Raw genomic sequence first — 21,395 nt, 5'->3', positions numbered from 1 at the left:
CTAATGATTGTAGGAAACTGAAATCACGCACCCCTTCTTCAGGTTAAGCAAGCTCCATTTCTTTAGCTTCTTGCATGCCCAGTGTGCAACCCTGCATCCACTGGATTGTGGTCTGTCAACAGCTTTCTGCAGCAAAATCCCACACAGTACACAAGATACCACTGCTGAACAGACAGAAATAATCTCACCCCTTGACCTGCTTGCTATGCTCTTTAAACATGGTCCACCATGTGCTTAAGCCTTAATCTCATCCAACGCCATCCAGCTTTCTTCTCCACTTCCATGCAGCATTGAACAGTTTTTCAAAAGAGACCTCTGTGAAGGGGATATGTGATGGAGCACAGTTTTATAAACTCCGTGATGTTATGGGATGTACCATAACACTGCTTCTTTTGCATGCTGTTATATAAACACATCTCTCAGTTTCAGAAAAGCTGAAGTATTCTTGCAAATTATAAATGGTAGGTAAGTGAAACTGCCAAGATGTTACTCAACAGGAATTTTTAATCTCTGCAGACTCAGAGCTCATAAAATCTGAATAGTTATACAGGCCCTACAAAGAAAATCTCTACACTTCACGCTTTCAGAGAGATGAATAGCACTTGAAGTTAAAAAAAAACCCAACAGATATTTTCATCCATTCCTTTCCCAAAGATCAGTTTTGACTTGAATACTAAAATACACAGGAGTTTATTAATATTCCATCCTAATAATCAAAAAATCAAGTTTGTGTTTTGTATCACTGAATCATAATCTATCAGAGCACCTCAGTACTTAATAAATATCACCTTTATTACTACTGTAAGAAAATGTGCAAACCAGTAAAATAAGAAACCTGACCCTTTATTAGGATTTAAGTAACTAACTGCAAAACTTTGCTAAATGAAAAAAAGAATTGGAAAATAAACCAAACATAGGAAAGAGTATAAAACAAAGACTGAAAATTGATTTCAGTGACTGAATTTTTTCCACACAATTCAAAAAGGCAGACAAAGAACACTGATTTCACAAGTGAAAGCAGATTTAACAAACTTCACTATGTCCTTTATTATTTTTGTGGTCAAACTGTCCAGCTGCTGATTTTTGTGAGGAAAGTAAAAAAAAAAATAAAAAAAAAATTGCCAAACCCTCCAATTCTCTAATCACCCAAAATAACTAAGAATTAACAACACTAACAACATTAACAACATTAGATAACTATTGCTTAAATGTTTTAGGTCTGAAGCCTTTTCCCTCAGAACAGTTATTTTCAGTTCTCTAGCTACACCAGACAGCAGCAGGTTGTTGCCAAGAGCATGTGTTCTCGGACATAGCTGTGGGTCCTGGGGAGGGATAAAATCTCCTCAGCTGAAGAAATCTGACTGCAGAAGGCACTTCCAGGAGACTGCAAGTGCTGCCCATCCTTCTTCTGAAATATTCTTCTTTTTTTTTTTTTTTCCCTGCTGTTTTTCCCCTGTAATTGGAATGACACTTCATACCAAAAGCAGAAAAGAAGCCAAGAGCTCCCTGAACCTGACTAGCGACTTTATTATTTACAACAATTTCTGAGGATGCAGCACAACTAGAGGATGAAGAGGACATACCAATGCTGCAACTGCCTGGATTCTGCACTGTTTCCAATTCACCTGCTCAGTAACACAACGTACCCTCAGACACAGTGTCTTTGAACTCTTCCGTAAATTGGCAGAAAAAGGAAACCTCTGTGAAAAATCAAATGGACTTGAGATCCTTACTCCTGAACCACCTTTATCATAGAATGACAGAATGGTTTGAGTAGGAAAGGGTCTTAAGGACTATGTGGATCAACCAGGCTGCCCTGGGCTGCATCCAGCCTGGCCTTGAGCACCTTGAAAGATGTGGCATCCGTAGCTTTGCTGGGCAGCCTGATGCGCTTTAAATATTGGCTGTGTAGTATTTATCTCAATAACTTATTTTCTGTTACTCCAAAAGCAGTAACAGATGCAATAATTAGCATTAGAAGTAGAAATGTAAGTAGACTAGACCCAACCAACGTTAATTCTGTTATCATACACATAGTGGAAAACCATGAAATTAGCTATACCTGCAGGCTTCTTCCTTCTGGGTTTAGCTCTCCTGTCACCTGTCCTTTAACACTAGATGATACTGCACCCATCATCCCGCTGCCATCTGCATGAAAAGACTTAAAGCTTGTTCCAACCCCTTGCTGCAGTCAGAGCTGCCATCCTCCAGATCAGGCTGCCCTGGGCCCCACTCAATTGAATCTAATCTCCCTTCTGTTTAGTTTAAAACCATTCCCCTTTGTCCTATTACTACAAGACCATGTAAAAAGTTGGCCTCCCTCCTGTTTATAAGCTCCCTTCAAATTCTGGAAGACTGCAATGAGGTCTCCCCGGAGCCTTCTCTCCTCTAGAGTGAACATGCCCACTTTTTCACAGGAGGTGAGAATCTGAATTCAGTTTAGTGAAATGGCTGTGATCAAACCCTGTTCTAGAAGCATGTTAGAACTGTGGGAAGTTAAAGATGTCCTTTAATTTCCCACAGCATTTCATTTTTAAAGACAAAAGGATTTCTGTTTTCACAGTCTTCAACGATCAACATTTCAAGAACATCAACAATAATTTAAAATAAAAATTGAAATATCCAGATGGAAAAAAATTAGACCATTCCTGTAAGAAACCTCCCACAGCACAAAACTGAAACCCCCAGTATATATTTCTGCCTCTTCTCAAGAGATTTCATTTGGTCTATTTTACTGTGATTTATGAACAGCAAACTATTTTAAGCATTTAAATTGTGACATGATTCACACTGATGATAAAATCCACATTTGAACTTTGAACACCGTCTCCTTTTGTTTTTAATGGTTTAGAACTGTCCTAATGTATTTACACAGGTTAAGTATCCTAAAAAGCTGGAACACAGGAAACCTTTGGGCTAAGCACAGCATGAGGAAAATTCAGAGTAATGGTTAAAAAAAAAAAAAAAGACAACAAGAGAATAAAGAAATTTGAAACAAGTTTTGCAACCCTTTTAAATAGAAGAATTTTTTGTAGAAAACACAAATAAGTGTAACTTTCTCTAAGTTATTTAAATAGACTTTTTATTACAGATTTTCTTCATGTGTCAAATTTGGCAAAGAGATTTAATATGACACCTAGAATATTTTCGCATGTACTACACTGTATGTTTTGAAGTGCAAGCATTCTCCTAGGAAACTATCTTCTTCAGTAAGGTATTTTACAAAGTGAAAGAAAAATGCAGTCAATTAGAGACTCCCATTGTGCCCATGGCTCAACAATCACAACTCTAAAATGATAAACATCTGGATACTCACATATAATTTCATGGAATTTAAGCCAGCAATTTATCTAAGAGATCTATGAAAAGAAAAATGTTTTACATGGCCTATATAGCACTTACAAGATACTAAGTTAATGTCAAAAATACAAATAAACAGATAGACAAACTTTTTTTTTTTTCTTCTGAGGGATGAAACACATCAAAATATTCTTTTAAATTTGATATATTGATGTTTCATTTACAAAGATAATCTCTAAGATCATTAATGTCTTTGTAGCTTGAACTATCTTCCGCCTGCATTCAGGCAATTTGGCTTAGCTAATTCTTAATTTTATTTAAGAATAAAGGAGTAAAACTTTTATAAAATAGTTCTTACACTCACATTCTTTTAGTAATATCCTTTATCCGTTAGTAAATTACTCAGACCTGGAAAGCTAGGTAGTGCACATTAGTCAGACTCTTGAGATATTTAATTTGCTGTTTTCACTTTCAACATTAGTGGTTAATGTCATAACAACTGATAAAACACTTTAGTTTGATATAAGAACTGTCTGTTTAAGCTGTAATTTAAGGAAATACAAGAAAACAAACAGCAAAGCAATTAGAGGAATGTCACTTCTCCAATTCCCATTAATACTCCATCTGTCTATAGCGATCTCATCCTTGAAATTCTATGGCTATATCAGTGCATCCATCATAATTTAATTAGATCAATAATAGGTACAATCTTCATCATTTCAGATTAGAAAAGTTCCAAAAACAAAAAAAGAGAGGAATCAAGCTGATAAATGACAAAAGGCTTCACACTTAAAAGATCAGTAAGATCCATCCATGCTTACGTGACACAAGGAGCTCAGTCCTTGATTTACGATAGGCCATGCTGGTGCTAAAGGTGCTCACACACAACACAGAGATGTCAGACAGGAACAAGTGTTTGCTTGCTGTCCTAAACAGTGTTATAATTGACATTTATATTAATCTAGTCAGTATTTTTTACATGCAAGAATTTGGCAGATTAGGCTGTTTTGAAGACAAGAAGGAAGCCAAGCATTGTACTCTACTGCTGGTGCTTCTCTTGCCTGAGAAGACAGTGCCAAATTCACAATCCAAAGCAAATGTGCAGCTCAGCCAGTGACAGTGCAGCTTTTCCCATAACATTTCATCAATACGTTTTAACCTGTGTCACAGAGATTTTCTCTAAAAGGTCTGTAGTGCAGTTACACTTACAGAAGTTCTTTGTCTGCTCTGTTGACAAACAGAAACAATTATGCCTCTTGACCCTAACGATTTTTTGATGCAGCTTGTTAGCAAGCAGCCTGACTTCAACAGCACATCTAAAAGCTATGAAAAAGCAGGCAGCTTGAAAAAGGTCAAATGTAACACATTAAAGATTTAATACATGTACAAGCATCTTCTTCAGGCAGCTGCTGGTTAGTAGAAACCACATGCAGCAGCATCCCCTTCTCATATCCCAGCAGAGACTCTGTAGTCACTGCCTGCCACCGTGGTGCCTGTGTCACTTACAACTTCTCCACACTTTACTCATCTGAGTGGAAATATTCTAAATTTGGTGTTCGTCTCCACGTCTCTGTTCGTCTCTTCACTGAAAAAGTGTTTTAGAAAACTTCAGACAGGACAATGCAGCCTTTTCAGTGTATAAGTGAAGGGGGAAAATAGGTTCATTATTTGAAACAAAATGCTGTCTTCTTTGGAAAGCTCCATTTCCATTTTTATTTTTGGATCACATTATTCAGCAGGGGGAAAGGTTGGAGGGTCACTGTGTAACAGCTGAAGTTTGGAAAGGGAAAATTTCACACAACTGGTTGTGTCTATGCTCTGAGCACATCAGTGAATAGAAGAAACATCAAGTGGCACCCAGGGAATCCCTGCAACTTTAGCAACCCCACAAAGTGTTCCAGGTGTTGTTGATGTTGTCAAAATCTTTAAAATCAAAGTTTTTTTTATTCCAACTTGACCGCATTGGGCAAAATATATATATATATGCTGTGTACACAAAGATTGACGAACACGTATGAACATAAGCTCTATTCAGAAATAAGTGTGTGGGTGGCCATTTCATAGTTTCCCATGGTAACAATTAGTTATGGACTCACGTTGGTACAAATCCTTGCTTGTAGGAAGAAAAGTAGCGTTTCTCCAAGTACACAGATTTATGCAGAAATCAAGAATGTGCTGGGGGTAATGTCAGTGCTTTCTCTGCTAGCTAGTGCTATCTTCTACCTGCTGATAAACACACAGCTGCCTTCTCTTGCCTTGAACAAGGAGACAGCCTGCCTGCTTCAATGGTGTTGGCAGAATACATACATTTTTGTACCGTTTTCCTCTGCACAATAAATGCAGTGCTGTTGACAGGCAATACTGCATAACTTCAGCAGTTTCATCACCATAACATCTGATCAACTTGAACCAATTAAGGAATTTATTCTCAAAGTGTCTTCTTACTTTATAGTTGGGAAACTGATGTTAACTAGGATATATATATTAACTGATATATTCTCTTATCAACAAAAGAATTTCTGTGGTGCAGATAGATGTTGAAAGCTTGCTCAGACCAATGCCTCTCTTACAGAACTATTACTCTTCCTAGAGTTTCAGGATTTTGTCTGCTATTGGACAAACAAGTGTATCTGGAAGCTCATCTTTCTCTGTAAACGTGCTCCCGCTTCATCTGAAGGGCTGAGGTTTTTGTGGCTTATCTTTCAGACATAGCAGGTATGTCTGATAGAGACAACTCTGGTAATTGAAGCACATTTCCTCCAGAAAACAGCAACAAAAAAGGTTAATTTCAGATGAGCCACCTAACTAATAAAACAACAATGAAACAATAAATAGGCTTAATTAATAAAACAAATTTCACTCGCACTTTAGCACTGAACTAAATGCCATTAATAAATAAAAATGAGTGAAATACAGCTTTGGCAGCCTGCACAGTGTTCTGCAAGGATTTGATTAGGCCAGCTCTGTTCCTCCAACTGACACATATGTGCTGCAGACATCCCAAAAATGGAGTTACGTATTTTAATACTTATCTATGATCTAAGCTTTGTTCTGATTTAAAAGAAGGAGAAATTCTTCATGTGCATTTTTCCAAAATTCTCATCTTTCTATCCTACGTAATCAAAATCTATGCTAACACGGAGGAAATGCTGTGCGATTTCCCCACCCTTTTAAAAAGTCAGGGCAAGTTAACTATAGTAAAAGAGAAATATCTGCAGCTCTTACAAATGTTATCTGTTAGATGATTATAGTGGCTTTTCATAAATGTAATTGACTACACAACGGGATTTCTGTAGGCAACTAGAACAACAGAGCCTATCTCTGCTTAAATCTACAAGCAATATCCATGTAAGCTATTCTTTTTTTTTTTTTTTTTGGTTCTTGCTTCTTTTATTAAAGGAGGTTAAGAACCACATCCTAAGTCTAATACTCGTTTCTTAAAGGGATAGGTATGACTAGGAAAAACAATGTTTCTATAAAGTCATTATCTATACACAGGTATCTTAGGATTACTGGAGATTTTAATTATATTTCACACATTTTTGCAAGTTGCTGAGATGTACAACCCAAGGAAGAGGAAACTTTTTTCATGGTTCTAATTTGTGTTCCTTAAGGAATTTCCAAGGTACATAATGTAATTAAGTAGCAAGACATTAACTGTGGGTACTTCTCCAAGCAAAAACAACAACAAAAAAAACAAACAAAAAAAACAGAGCCTAAAGAAAAATTGAAATTTTGACTAAATAAACGGAAAGAAAAAAACGTTTAATTTCAACAGTAACAAGATCTCATAACTGTAAAACAGAGTTTAACAATAACTTACAATAAGCCTTCTGTTACAAAGTTGAAAAACACAGAACAAACATGAAAGATATAATCCCTACACAGTTTTTTCTGTAACTGGAACTTGAACTGCTCTTTAAGTTTACCATCATGATAAAACGATGCAGCCAGCTGTAAAGCTGCTGTTCTGTTAGAATAAGATAATAGGTCAGGTTGAGGCTTCTGTAAGGAAGATACAGTTATTTTGAGGTGGTCAGCATGTTTGGAAAGAATCCCTCACCTCCTGCAGAACACTAACTGGAAGCTGTCAAGCACTTATCTCAACAAAACATTCACAAGATTGCACCATGGGCAAATATGACCAGGAGGCCAAATTCTGTAAAGCGTGCTCCTCATGATAAAAAAACACATACTTCTTGACTGGTGGAGCAAACAAAGAGCAACTCAGAGAAAAACCTGCATCAAACAACTAGCAGTATACATGGACTGGCAACAGTAGATAGAAAAAGAGCAGCTAGATATTTGGGATAAGCACATTAAATTCCAGCAGTTTGATATTTGCTATCTGTCTTAATGTGAAGTCTCATTCTGGAAGGTTCTGCAATATTATTAAAGTATTTCTGTAGAAATATATATAACTCTACTTAATTAATTACCTTTCACAGAAACAGGAAGATGAACAGCTCCAGCTGTGAGAGCCAAAGAATCCCCCAGGACCCACATAATCACAGCATATCCCAAGTTGGAAGGGACTCAAAAGGATTACCAAGCCCAACGTCTGGCTCTGCACAGGACCACTCAAAAATCAAACCCTATGTCTAAGAATGCTGTCCAAACATTTACTGAATTCCATCAGCACAAGGCTGTGATCAATGCCCAGGGCAGCCTGTTCCATGCTCACTACTCTCTGATGAAGAACTTTTTCCTGCCCCCCTTCCACACTCCCCTGGCACAGCTCCATGCCATTCCCTCAGGCCCTGTCACTGTCTCAGAGAGCAGAACTCAGCGCTGCCCTCCACTCCCTGTGAGGAGCTGCAGCTGCCATCAGGCCTCCTCTCAGCTCTTCTGCTCTGGGCCCAACAAACTCAGGGACCTCAGCTGCTTGTGTCTTCCCCTCTAGACACTCCACCATCTTTGCAGCCCTCCTTTGGACACACTCTACTAGCTGTACGTCCATGTTGGTTGGGCCATCTGGCTGGTAGGGGACACTTCTGATTTGAGTTTACCTTGATGTCAGCCAAGATCACTTTCCACAGGGCTGCTCTCCATCCTCTCATCCTCTGATCTATACAAATATCCAGGCTTGCCACATCCCGAGAGCAAGATCTGGCACATGATTTTGCCGAACTTCATATGGTTCGTAATTGTCCAGCCCTCCAATTTGTCAGGATTTCTCTGCAAGGCCTCTCTAATCTCGAAAGACTCAACAGCTACTTCTAATTTAATCCTATCTACAAACTTCATTGTTATACCTCCAACCCTAATATTTAGATAATTTATGAAAACAGTGAAGAGAACTAGCCCTAAAATGTAGCCTTCAGAACCCCCTCTAGTGGCTGGCTGCAGCCCCATTTACCAATCATTGAGCACAACCCATTAGTCAAGTGTTCACCCATCACATTATGTTCTTGTCTACCTGCTTGTTGGACATTTTGCCCAGAAGGATAATGTGAATAGTGATATTAAAAGCTTTGCTCAAATCCAAAAAGATTACATCAACAGGCTTTCCTTAGTCAACTATATGAGTAAGCCGTATCATAAAAGGAGATAAAGTTTATTAAACAGGACTTTCCTCTTGTGAACCTGAGTTGGCAATGACCAATGACTGCATTTTCAGGTATTTTTCAATAAGAACTGAAAAGTCTGCTTTTCTATCTCTGCAAAGCGTGACATAATCCAGCCAAGACATCAATTTAATTTTGCAAGGCCCTAGATGTGTGCCATGGGCAACACAGGATAGTTGGGGCTTTTCTGATTAATGTCTACAGCATCATGTTGTGCAAATGCTAAGGATTCAGAAAAAAAAAGATAGTAAGATATTGACCTTGCATCGATTTCATCACTTGAGGATTGTACCAGATGTAAGCATTTTTTCTGTGAAGTGGCTTAATAGATCTTCAAAGCAAGAAGGGATGAGCTTTGAAGCCAAGTGGAGGCAGCCTTGGTTAAGAGGGTTATTTTTGCCTAAAACAGATAAGGCATTTACACTCGAAAATAATTACACTAGTTAGCAAGAACAACCAGCCACTACAAGCCCACTGAAGAATAAAACAGAGAATGAAACAGCTTGCTAGAAAATAATTTATGTGTCTATATATACACCAGCATATTTTTACTCTTCACCAGTGTCATATAATTTACTTTAATACATTAATCATATTTCCTTTACCTTATGAAATAAATTGAATGAAGTGGTGCAGAACAGTCAGATCAGTGACTTCCACCTCCAAACACCTTATCAAATCAATCCCAAAATATCAACACGTAGTCTATGACAGGTAGCTCTTGTGTGTTATATTCTGCCGGCAACCATTTTTGTTGCAGAAGTCCCTGAAAATGGACACTAAGAATGTGAAAAAAAAATATTTCCTTGCCAAGCCCTGAGCCACTAATAATTTCCATTCCCTTAATAACCATTTCTATATTCCAGAAAAACACTTCACTGCAAGCAAAGATCAACTCAGGATATATACACGTAGATTAAAACATATGGTTTGAATTAAATCTTCCACAACAGCAACTGTAGTTGTCATAAGTGTTTTTATTGAAATAGTTATGAGTATTAACTATTTGATCATTACCAGCAAATAATGGAGTGTTAGCATTTACAATTATTACCCACATTCACTTCCCTATGCTTGCAATTTCCTATTCAAAGTGAAACTGTTATGCTAGACTTTGTCTTGTGCTTCAGTTCTTTAGAGGAAAAAAAAAATATCGAAGAGTTTAATGATATTTTACTTTGTTAAGTGTTGTTTAAAATTTATAATTTAGTAAATGTCAACATAGTTTTTTCTGTTTCATTGTAGGCACAGGTGGCAAACAGTAAGTGCCTTTTAAAAGAAACATGATACACACAGGGTTTGCCAGCCAGGCAAGTTACTGTTGTGGTTATTTTGTCTTTACAAAGAAATAAACAGCATATATGGATTCAAATATGAACTCTTGATCCAAGTGAGTTCACACTTGCTTGTAAATTTCCTGTGTCAGCCTTGTCTCTAAAGCCAAGACCGCACATTGCTAGAGGAATAATAAACAAACAAAATCCCAAACCAAAGAAAGAATATATTTATTTCCTTTCAGTATGTTTCCCTGAATATATTCTGGATATGAGTTAGGGAAAGCCCACAAAGGACACACTTTCCAGGCTTGGTGGATCTTTTTGCCTTTCCTCTATCCAACTGCCCTCCATCATCACAGCAGTGCAGCACTGGAGAGTTTGCATGGAGATGAGAAGGAATCCAGGAGGCCCTGGATGCCTATTACATGCTCACACTCTTCTCTTTCACTCTCTTGACACCACTCAAGATTGCACAGAGTTCCGTCACATCTGAACATGGAACTTGCCAAGCAGAAAAGCTCTTCTCTATTTATTTTTTTTATGGACTGTATAAGGGAAATATCCTTAGACGTTTCTCCTGTGGGAATTGATCATTTACCAATTTACATATATTTTCAATTTTATTTCAATTTCCCTTGCTTAAAAAGTGTTTCCTTGAGCCTTTTTTAAAAATCGGTGTAAATTCTGCTACATGCCGTTTCTTTAGTTTCAAGGCTGATGTAAAAGATAAATTCCCAGTCATTATTTCCTACTGCATTCTTTGAAACTCCAAGGTAAGTCTCCTTGACCAACTTAATAAGACTGTAATACAGGAGTGAACAGAAATAATGGCTCTTCCTATGAAATATCAATACTATAAGCCTATCTTACAACCGTACGGTGTTCCTTACCATGGAATTACTTTGTAAAACATTTTTCATAATTTTTTAAAACACATATTGTGCTTCAAGAAAAAAAATGATTATCACTGCATAAGCAAGGATTCAAAATACCCAGCAGGGTGACAGTTTTCTCAAGCTCTGCTGCAAATTAATCACTGTTGTTACTGTTTAACAGATGCAGAACATTTCTGTAATGAGCAAGGAGAAAGTAAGGCAGAAACACTGTCCTGTTTAACATCAAAACTTCCTCCAGATTCAGAAGCTAAAGAGGCCCTGTTTATAGTCTGTGTTCTACCACGTGTAGCATCATTCTTAGGCTACTGTTATACAGTTAATTCTTAGCACTTCTCTAGTAACAGTGAAAGGAAATAACCTAGACCAGAATTTTTGGGGAACTTGCTGTGGAGGCCCAGTCAGCTACCAAGCTCCCAAGCATTATCCCTTTCCCCTTTCCGTCATCGCTGGAAGTGAGTGATCACTAATGTATCTGCACACTGCTATGGAGAATAACTAGGAAGATTAGAGGAACAGCTAACATCTGAAACAAACAAACTGTCAGCATTGTCACAGTCAATTTCATCAAGAATTCTGCTAGGTTGGACCAAACCATACTAAAAATGGCAGCTCTAGTTGCCAAAGTACCTAGCTACGCAGAAAGTGCTACTGCAGCCCTGAAAATTATCTGTTTCTGTTGAGGGTGGTTACCAGTACAAAGCTTTATGACAGACACTCTGTGCAACTCAAGGATGGCGCCCTGCGATTTCTGCTCTGAAATGCTTCTCCGTTGCTTCTGGTCCTTTGGAATGGTTGAAGAGAGCAATGATGTGCAAAGTAGTGCTGAAGTGTCAAACAACACTTTCTCATGTATAGTGGTACAAACCAGATCTGTTCTCTGATCGTTCTCCATTTTACTGTCATGCTTTTATTCTATTTCAGATCAGATCCTATTACTTTTAAAGACCATAGCATGGAAATAAAAGGTGCAACACTGCAGACAGTCTCTTGGTTCTGTAAGTCCCTCATACATTAAATTTGGCAGTGCAAATTACTGCACAATGATAACTGTACCATTGGATGAATTCCTGAAAAATATTTACTGTTTGTTTCCCATAGTCATTTCATAATACGCTATGAATGTGCAGTAACAGTTTATTTTTCCAGTTGCAGTTGATAATACTCAAATCATTTGTTCTCCATTTACCTCTGTACAGAATGATTCATTATAGCTCATGCAATACACTTTTTTAATACGAGTATTTATGTGCTTGGGCTACTTTTCCTTTTCTTGATGCAATGCCAGTTTATTAACTGAGGTTCATTTGGTTAGCGCATTACAAACATTTCATATAATTCATACAAAAAATACAATTACATTTGTAACACCAAAATGAAAGCTCAAGTAAAAGCTAATTAAGAATTTTCTCAATTATTATCTTCCTCACCGTAACAAATTGTTTTCTTACTGTCTCCATTATCTGAACTTCCTCCTTAAATACATGAACTCAGAAGCATATTATGGGCAAAAGCTGTTTCAAACTAGCCTCACTGATTCTCCCGAACTAAGTCACAAGTGATCACTCTGAGCAAGCAGTATTTGGTGCAGCTCATCTCTGGTAAAAGAAGGGCAGCCATGGTTCACAGGAGGACCAGAGTGTGCATTGGTGGCTTGGCTGCTTGGGAAAGAGAAGACATACACTGGTATTACAAGCCCTGAAGCAGACATATAGAATGACTGACTTTCCTTCTCGCTACACTTGCTACTAACTACAGATGTTCTAATTTTTGCAAATGACCCCACAAAAAACAGCAGAGGACAAGAAATTGATGATTTTTTATTTAAAAGAGAAGAAAATACAATGGCAGCTAAGAAGCAATGAAGAAAATCTACACAAGAGCAGAAATGTTACAGATATCTGAGATAACTAGTCAGGAAAATTGGCATGTACGTTATTTTGCAGGGTGTCTGTCTGAAGCTGATTGATCACAAAGTGGTCTTTTGGCGTATTTGTGAGTGAAGATAAGCAAGAGCTCAAAACTCTTCACTAAATGCTGGAGTCACAGATGTGGTTTAGAGGAAAGGACAAAAAGCACAAGTATTTTGCAATGTATATCAGATTTCAACTACTGGATATACTCAGTTACAAACCTAAGTATGGATTTTGATGGGCATAATTTAAGGCTACTATAACTGAAAATTTCAGGACTATGTTTTTCTTTTCTGTGTTCTCTTATAAAAGATAGTCTTGTCTACAATTCATTTCCAGAATGTACTTTCCACACTTACAAATCCCAAATCCCTTCTTGTTAATCATGTATGTTATTCACACAGAAGAAAGATAAGATGAAATCTTTTCTTCTCCATGTGAGAGTTAGATACTGTCACATTGGCCGAAATAAAATACTTATCTGTTATACAAACTGACTGAGAAGTAAGAGCAGTGAAAGCAACTCAGAAACACACCAATTCAAGGCCTTCCCTCAAAATTTTCAGACAGTTATCAAAGCCATGCCTAATCACAGAGGAAAGTGATGATGGAAATACTACTTAGTTCTCTGCCAAAATGAGTGTTCTTTCCAGCAGGAATAGCTTAGCAGTATCAGAGCAGTATAAATTATGTTTACCTGTGCCAAGCTTCCTGATCTCGGCTCCTACAATGGCTTCCTGATCTCGGCTCCTGGAATGGCTTCTGTGGCAATTTCTACTACATAATGAAGTACTTTTCCTGCTCAGAAATATTTCTGAAAATAAGGTGAGTATTCTAAATACTTTGCCCATTTAAAATCTGTTTCAAGACTTGTTATTTTTAAATATGAACTCTCAACAATTCTCCTGCTGTTCCTGTAGAAGAGGATTCACCAAGGTGACAGCAATGTTAAACTTTTTTTAACCACCAACTCTGCTCTGGTTTGTATTCCATAACTATTACTTATATAATATTACTTATTATAAAATATTACTTATATAATTATCAGTTAGAAGAATTAAGGAAGAGAAAACAAACGCAATGACTGCCAACTATATTATGATACTATTATTATCCTCTCCTACTCCAAACAAGATTAGAATAGTTACATATAGAAATTTATAACTTTTCCTGATCACCAAAAAAAAAAATCATTTAAAAAATAAATGTTCATGTATGACAAATGGTTTGTCACTTCATTGACTGCAATGTGAGTTTGCCTAAATCACAAAATGTGTTCAGCCAAAACCCCACAGAGTCACTGATATTTACTGAGAATTTCAAACCAGATAACGAAGTTCTTGCTATCTCCCAGGTCCAGGAACAAATAGAAAGTTCCCTTTCTCAGCCAAAAACATGCTTCAATTCAACTGCACCTTACTGCTTAGATTAAGAATTCCTCTGTGCATCACAAAAGTAAAATCAATGCCTTTAGACAACTTCAGTCTTCAACTTAGCTTCATGGTGACATTAAGAAGACATCAGTTATCCCTTCAATCCATTAAGAAGACTCCTCACCTTGGCTGGCAATAGAAGACCTACAGCATATGGCTGAGCAGCTACACAATTTCACAGTAGAATGTATGCAGAATTATATAGACCCATATAGAGAAGGCACTGGATCCACTGATCCTTGTAGGTCCTTTCCAACTAGGAATATTCTAAGGCAGACGTGAGCATGAGACTCTGTTCAAAATGCAGACACCCAGACACCTATATATATATTTCTATTTATTCAAGTTAGGCCAGAATCCAGTAGGCTAGACATCTGTAACTGTCTCAGACTGTCTGCTTTCCAGCATCTGCTTCAAAAGACACAGGTCTTCTGTAGGTTTTATAGGCTGTCTGCAAGTCTCATGCAGGTATTTTAGATACCTAGAGGTTCTCCATATGATTCATATATGTATGAGTGTCATCCTTAGGTATCCAACCTCCCATAGAATCAGTGCAGAGAGAATCAATACTGTCCCTAGAAAAAAGAACAGCTGATGGAATTGATTTAGTTGCCTGAAAGCATAAAGTTCAGGGGCACTGGAGATGCCTGGGCTTAAGCTTTTTATAAAGCTCAATAAGCTTCTGGGTATTCCAGGACAATACCCTGTCTCTGTGGGTCCCATACAGATGTCTGAGGTGCCCAGAGTGTCTTTAATGACAATAAAGCCTATGCATGGACTGTGGATTAGATCCCTAGTTCTATAATTGGTAGCTCTGACACCTAGAGCACACCTAAACTTAGTTCAGTTTGGACATGGAATACATACAAAGCACTCAAGCACAGTAGCAGGGCACAGTAAGAGGGCAGACAGTAGCATATCAGAAAGACATTTTCAGGGAAGTAAAGTCTGGATTTCAGTGTCTCAGAAGGGTAACTAACTGATCATGCTTCTGCAAAAAAAAAACAAACAAGGAAAATAGAGCATTTGAGCATAACAGTTTCACGCACTAACTGAAAAAAAAAAAAAAAAAGTGATGCAAAACATTAAACTCATTTCTGAAGTCAGTCTAGACAAAAGGCACAGTAAATTCAGGCTCGCAGTTCCTAAAATCATTGTTGAACAAAAACAGTTTACTCAAAAATATTTTCACAGTTCTATCAGAAAACACAAACATTTCATTAAATCTCCAGAGAATGAATTAGCATAGCTGTAATAGTGTAGAATAAACTTTGATTTAGTATAAAGAAATGATATAAGGCATTTCCTACTTCTTTCACTGAGAAGAAACTAGTTTTGGAACTATGAGCTTATGTATTGTTTTATTAACTGGGATTAATTCCAGGTTTGTCCTCTCTGTCCTTACGTGACCTGCTCCGATCAGTTGTAGAGAAGAAACAAACAGACAAAACTTATTTTACTTCCTAAACATTTTGTAACTTCTGCCTGTGGCAATTCGGCCCCTTTCGATGTCAGCTGTTATACTGAGCCAAAACACTTAAGTGTATGCTTAGATACATATTTGAAACACCATAGTTACATTAATCTCAAAGACAAATAGCTGGTGCATACTTGTATACAAACTTGTAGTTTTCCTTGAAGCAGGACTACTATTGCACAGAGGTCAGCAAAACATCCATGAATCACTCCTGTCTCTTGTTCACATGCCTTGTTACCCAAAAACAAAGCTCTGCAATTTTCAAAAGTATGTAATCCCACAGCTTCAAAACAACCTAAATTCTCAGGAATTGTAGTTCTGCTGACTTTACAAACATGTCTTCAGAGATGTGAAAATGGGCCTTTTGCTTTAATTACACACATTAAAAATTACCTTCTCACTATTGTGACCTTAACACTTTTTCTCTGCCTGTGCTGTGCCATTACTGTTGCACGCATCTCCAGAACACGGGCTGTGTGTGGCTCAGCGTCCAGCTGGCAGGAGACTGCAAATCTCCAAACTGCCCAACTCTGACCCACACTTGAAGCTCTGATGTAGCAGATGTATTTGGCCACATTTAGCATCTCCATCTCGGTGATGGTGGGCACCCTGTGACTCTGCTCTAGCCATAGCCTCCGTTTAAGCAGCTGGCAAGCCAGGCTCTTGGCAGAAGGAGAACATGAAAACTAAATCAATGGAAAGCCTCCAGCAGACATAGCAGAAAGCAAACATGTTACTAAAAGTCCAAGATCTGGTCCTGAATGCCATGCAGTTCTCCTGCCAACCGCTGGCCTCACAGCAGTTTTCCTGCCAGGAGGAAACACGTATGGGATTTAAGTGTGTGCCAAGGGTGGATCTGACCCCACTGCAAAATCCAGCTTGAAGCACAGGCACTTGTACAGCTGAATATAAGCTTTACTTTCAAGACACAAAAGTATGCAGTTCTTTCCTTCCATGTGTCAGTGTACACTGTGTCAGTAACGTGCTTTGGTATAAGATTTGCTAATATTATATCATGCTGCCATAAAAACAAACAATTTCTGAAGTGAACTTCTTCAGTAAATCTGTCACTGCAGATCCAACCAGTCTCAGTGGCAACATATCCAGTATGTAGTACATCAAAATAAGCTTATAGGAAGGTCTCAGCAAGTCTGTGCTGGGCAAAGCTTTGTGAGATTGTCAGGGTTCATCACCTAGAAATGAGCTGGGAGAGTGGCTGGAAGCTGTTTGCAGAAACAGGCACACCCATATGGAAAAAGAAAAAGAAAAAAAAGGATAAAGGAGAAGAGGAAAGGGGAAAAGGGGAAAAGGGGAAAGGGGGAAAAGGGGAAAGTGGAAAAGGGGGAAAAAGGGGAAAAGGGGGAAAAGGGGGAAAAGGGGGAAGGGGAGAAAGGGGGAAAAGGGGGAAGGGGAAAAAGGAGAAAAAGGGGGAAAAGGGGGAAGGGAAAAAAGGAGAAAAAGGGGGAAAAGGTGGAAAACAGGAAAAGGGGGAAAAGGAGAAAAAGGGGAAAAGGGGGAAAAGGGGGAAAAGGAGAAAAAGGGAAAAAAGGGGGGGGGAAGGGGAAAAAGGGGGAAGGGGGGGAAAAGGGGGAAAAGGGGGAAAAGGGGGAAAAGGAGAAAAAGGGGAAAAGGGGGAAAAGGGGGAAAAGGAGAAAAAGGGGAAAAAGGGGGGGGAAAGGGAAAAAGGGGAAAGGGGAGGAAAGGGGGAAAAGGGGGAAGGGGGGAAAAGGGGGAAGGGGGGAAAAGGAGGAAAAGGGGGAAAAGGGGGAAGGGGAAAGGGGAAAAGGGGAAAAGGGGGAAAAGAGGAAAAGGGGGAAAAGGGGGGGAAGACGGAAAAGGGGGAAAAGGGGAAAGGGAAAACTCTACTGGCAAAAAACCAACCTCATCTACATCATGCAAGAATGACACACGGGTGTTCTCCATGCTTTTATCTCCCATATTCCTGTTCAAGTTAAACTTCCTTGTCTGACTTTTTCAGCAAACCATCTGCCACACACTCAGCACAGAAGTGCTAGGACCTCAGGAGTAGCTTACTGTTAAAAATTTATTTTCAGGATGACAAAGTGCTGTCACTTCACACACAGTTTCATAGCATTACTGCAAATCAGGACACATGAAGTTAGCATGTATCCTAGATTTAAGCACAGGAACACAATTAAAATGTTTCTGATTCTGGAGGTAAGCTCACAGAAATTACTATTTAATCAAGTTACTATAGACAAAGCTGCCAGATAAAAGGTGACACTGTGGTTGAGTTTTATTCATAACGTGAAGGTATTTACCTAGGACATTTGAACCACACCTCACCTGGAAAGGATTTAAAAGCCCATGTGTGCTTTTATATATTGTGAGAGCAATCAATTGGTTCACTAAACTACATCCAAGCAGAGCCTATTTTTGCCCACTTAATGAAGGTACTGCAACATACAGAAACAGTGGAGAAAGGATCAAGTCAGGACACATTCATTTTTGTTCTACTGGCTGTACGACTTTCATTCTGAAAGACAGTGAATAGAAGCTGGTACATGTCTCATATTTCACTTAGAAATACCAACTTTCCACATTTTAGCAGAACTAAGGAGGAATTTGCAAATTTTATTTCACTTCACACACCTAACTAAAGGAGTGCTATGCAACAGGAAAAAAAAAAAAAAAAAAAGTATAGAGCTTTATTCAGCAAATTCCTATCATAAACTTCCTCTTTTAAAAAATCTGAAGACAGAAAAGGATACAGAATAAAGTAAATAAAGGCTTAACGTTGTTATAGACCAATCCTAATACAAAAACAAACACTTCATTAAACACACTTCCTTATACACTTCTTAAATAGGCACTCTCATTTCCATTGGGACATGCAGGTAGCAGAATGAAAGTACTGCTTTAAGAAGGAAATGAAAATAGAGAACAAAAGAGAAAACTTGATCCATTCATTGCCTTCAGCAGCCAGCTACATTTGGGATTCAAATTAAATTTGGTAGATGTTACAGAAAATGCCTTAACTAGCAGTAGAAAAGATATTTTTATAAATGATCTGATGCCTACTAAGACTGAGGACAAGAATCTGAGCCATAAACATGGAAGTTAATACAGACACTTGTTTTTTTCCAATCTGAGCTCTTATTGATAAATGATCTTTAAAGAAGAACTCTCTGAAAATTGATCAACTGAGTTCTAATTATATCTTATTGCAGTCTAATGTCCCCATTAACAATAAAGTAATACCCCTTATATTTCTCCAATAGTTCTGCAAATACAAGTAATTAGAAATGCTAAGTATGTTACTCCAAAATAATGCAAAACTATATCAGGGAGAAAAAAGATTATTACACATTTAACCAGTTATGATTATAGGCAACTATTACACAGCCCTTTCATTTCATATCATATTCCAAAAATAACACCAGAAGGACTAACAAAGCATGACTAGCAACTCTATCTTAATTTCCATTCGGTAACATTTAAGCGGGATTGGAACTAACGAGCAAAGAAAAAGGAAATAAACTGAGGGATATGAGAAATTTTCATTGAGTATTTTATCAGTCTGTTTACAGCTTGCTCTGGAAGCTGCTTCCACTCCACTTTTTCCAAATTACTCATCAAGCTGCCCTGACTTTCTCTGCTAGCACTGGATTCAGCAACAAGATAAGGAGGGGTACTCCACTAGTTCTGCAGCTCTGCAGTTTTGGGAGAAGCAGCAACACGTTTGTGTAAGATTAGTAATTATGGAAAACAGAGTGTTTTCCCCAAAGGCCAGAACAAGACAGTGCAGATTCAGTTCTGTATTTGTTTACAGGAGTAGTCATAATCGGTGCTAGCAGATCAGTCTGATTACAACAACAAAGTTCCCACTTTGTTAACAGGAAATTCTTGTCCCGAATGAGTAAAAAAAGATCAGTCCACAAAGGACAAACCAGGTTCAAGGCAGGCCTCTAGGTGATACAGAAATGGCTACAGAGCGTTGCTGGTTGCAAGAGGTCAAAGCATCAGAGAAAGCTCAGCTGGAAGGATTAATTTCCTGCCCTACATTAAATCCAAAAGATGGATGAGTTAAGGTGAATACGTTTGGGAAAGAGAATGACTGAGGAAAGTCAGAGGTGGATGTGAATCCAAGGCAATCTGTTGAATTGTGAACAGAGCTTCACCTGGATAAAAAGGTTTCTTCTAGCTACCCTCAGCCATCTGACTGTCTGAGTTTACACGTTCATTCCAAATCCGTTTCCTAACCTCTACTTAAAAATTTCTAAGTGTATTTCTTATGCAACTTGTTCATATTGGCCTCAGATCAAATACGCCCAGCCTTAAAGTACTTCTGTACTTTCAAATAGTTCTGCTTTTATCAGGGAAATATACTAAATATGCTTGTTAAGAAAAGAAAAAGTTTCAATTAAAAAATTAACACCACACAATTCTTACATAATTTCAGCACATGAACAAAGAAAACCTTAAGATCTAACATCATCATTGATTCAGACTGCTTGCATTCCACACATCTGGTGTTGTCTATGAACTTCTCTTTCATTTTCCAACCTGTTGTCTCCGTTTTACCCACCATCTTTACAATAAGACTGACATATTTTTTAGATTTTGCATCCAGGTAACACAATCAAGAGACTTGCACAGTCCTGGTACATAAAATACAAAATCAGTCTGTATTTGAAGTTCTACATACACAAAGGCACAGAATGATATCATAAAACTTACCATCACTTGCAGAAAGTGAGTCATTTGCACAGATCAGTGCCAAAGTAAACAGCAGATGCCGAAGATCCATACCTCTAATTCTGTATTAACAAAGAACAACAAGAATTTCTTTATTAACTAATACTATTATGGATACATGACACTTCAATTATTATCTATTTCCATTGAATTTCTGATTGAATCTAAACTAGAAGCATATTTAGTTTACAGCATATTTAGTAACAGTATCTTCTAATCTTGAATTAGGAGATAGATAGTAAAAGGTCTTATTAAAAGAAGATTTGCTCATGGGTCACTAGTTCATTTAATAAAGAAGAAAAAAAATCAGTATTGTCAATTTTTAGCTTGCTTCCAGGCTGCAACCAAAGAAACCACACTCCATACAGAGCAGCCTGAGGGGAACGGATCCCAACAACTAGCCTAGGTTAAACGTTAAAGTAGGAAAGAACAATCTCTCTCAGGGAACAAAGACTTCAAGCTCATGCTCTCCTGATCTGTTTGTCTTTGCAGGACATATATAATATTTCCTGAGTCTAGATCTGCATGAAGTGAAAAACCAGTTCTGAGGGGACAGAGAAATAGCACTTTTATATTTGTTCATAAAGTAGTACAACAAACTTTGATTATATGCTGAAGTATTTTCAGCAAGACATTCTCCTTTTCCATCTGACGTAACAGATCAGCAGAATAAATTGAACTATTGAGTCCACTATGGAGCAACGTTTTAACTGGGTGCTACTGAATAAAACAACTGGTGCTAGCAAACTTGGCTGTTAAAATAGTCCTACCAGAGTAAGCAAAGTTTGAATTTAATCAACTGTAAGACACAAGCAT

At 37.9% G+C, this 21,395-nt stretch overlaps 1 protein-coding gene across 2 annotated transcripts in view; it reads right to left on the bottom strand.

Annotated features, from left to right (window-relative positions):
- The window catches only part of GHR (growth hormone receptor), a 132,357-nt gene that overhangs the window by 45,135 nt on the left and 65,827 nt on the right, over nt 1-21,395 (bottom strand). For both annotated transcript variants that reach the window (XM_085212789.1, XM_085212790.1), the window contains exon 3: nt 20,562-20,641. In XM_085212789.1, the coding sequence (XP_085068915.1) occupies nt 20,562-20,631 (70 nt within the window). In that variant the 5' untranslated portion in view covers nt 20,632-20,641. The remainder of the gene's footprint in view (nt 1-20,561; nt 20,642-21,395) is intronic.

Source organism: Meleagris gallopavo, chromosome Z (assembly GCF_905368555.1).
Source record: "Meleagris gallopavo chromosome Z, MGAL_WU_HG_1.1, whole genome shotgun sequence".
Taxonomy (NCBI): Eukaryota; Metazoa; Chordata; class Aves; order Galliformes; family Phasianidae; genus Meleagris; species Meleagris gallopavo.
Note: the sequence above shows the minus strand (reverse complement) of the source record. Positions and strands in the feature narration are given on the sequence as shown.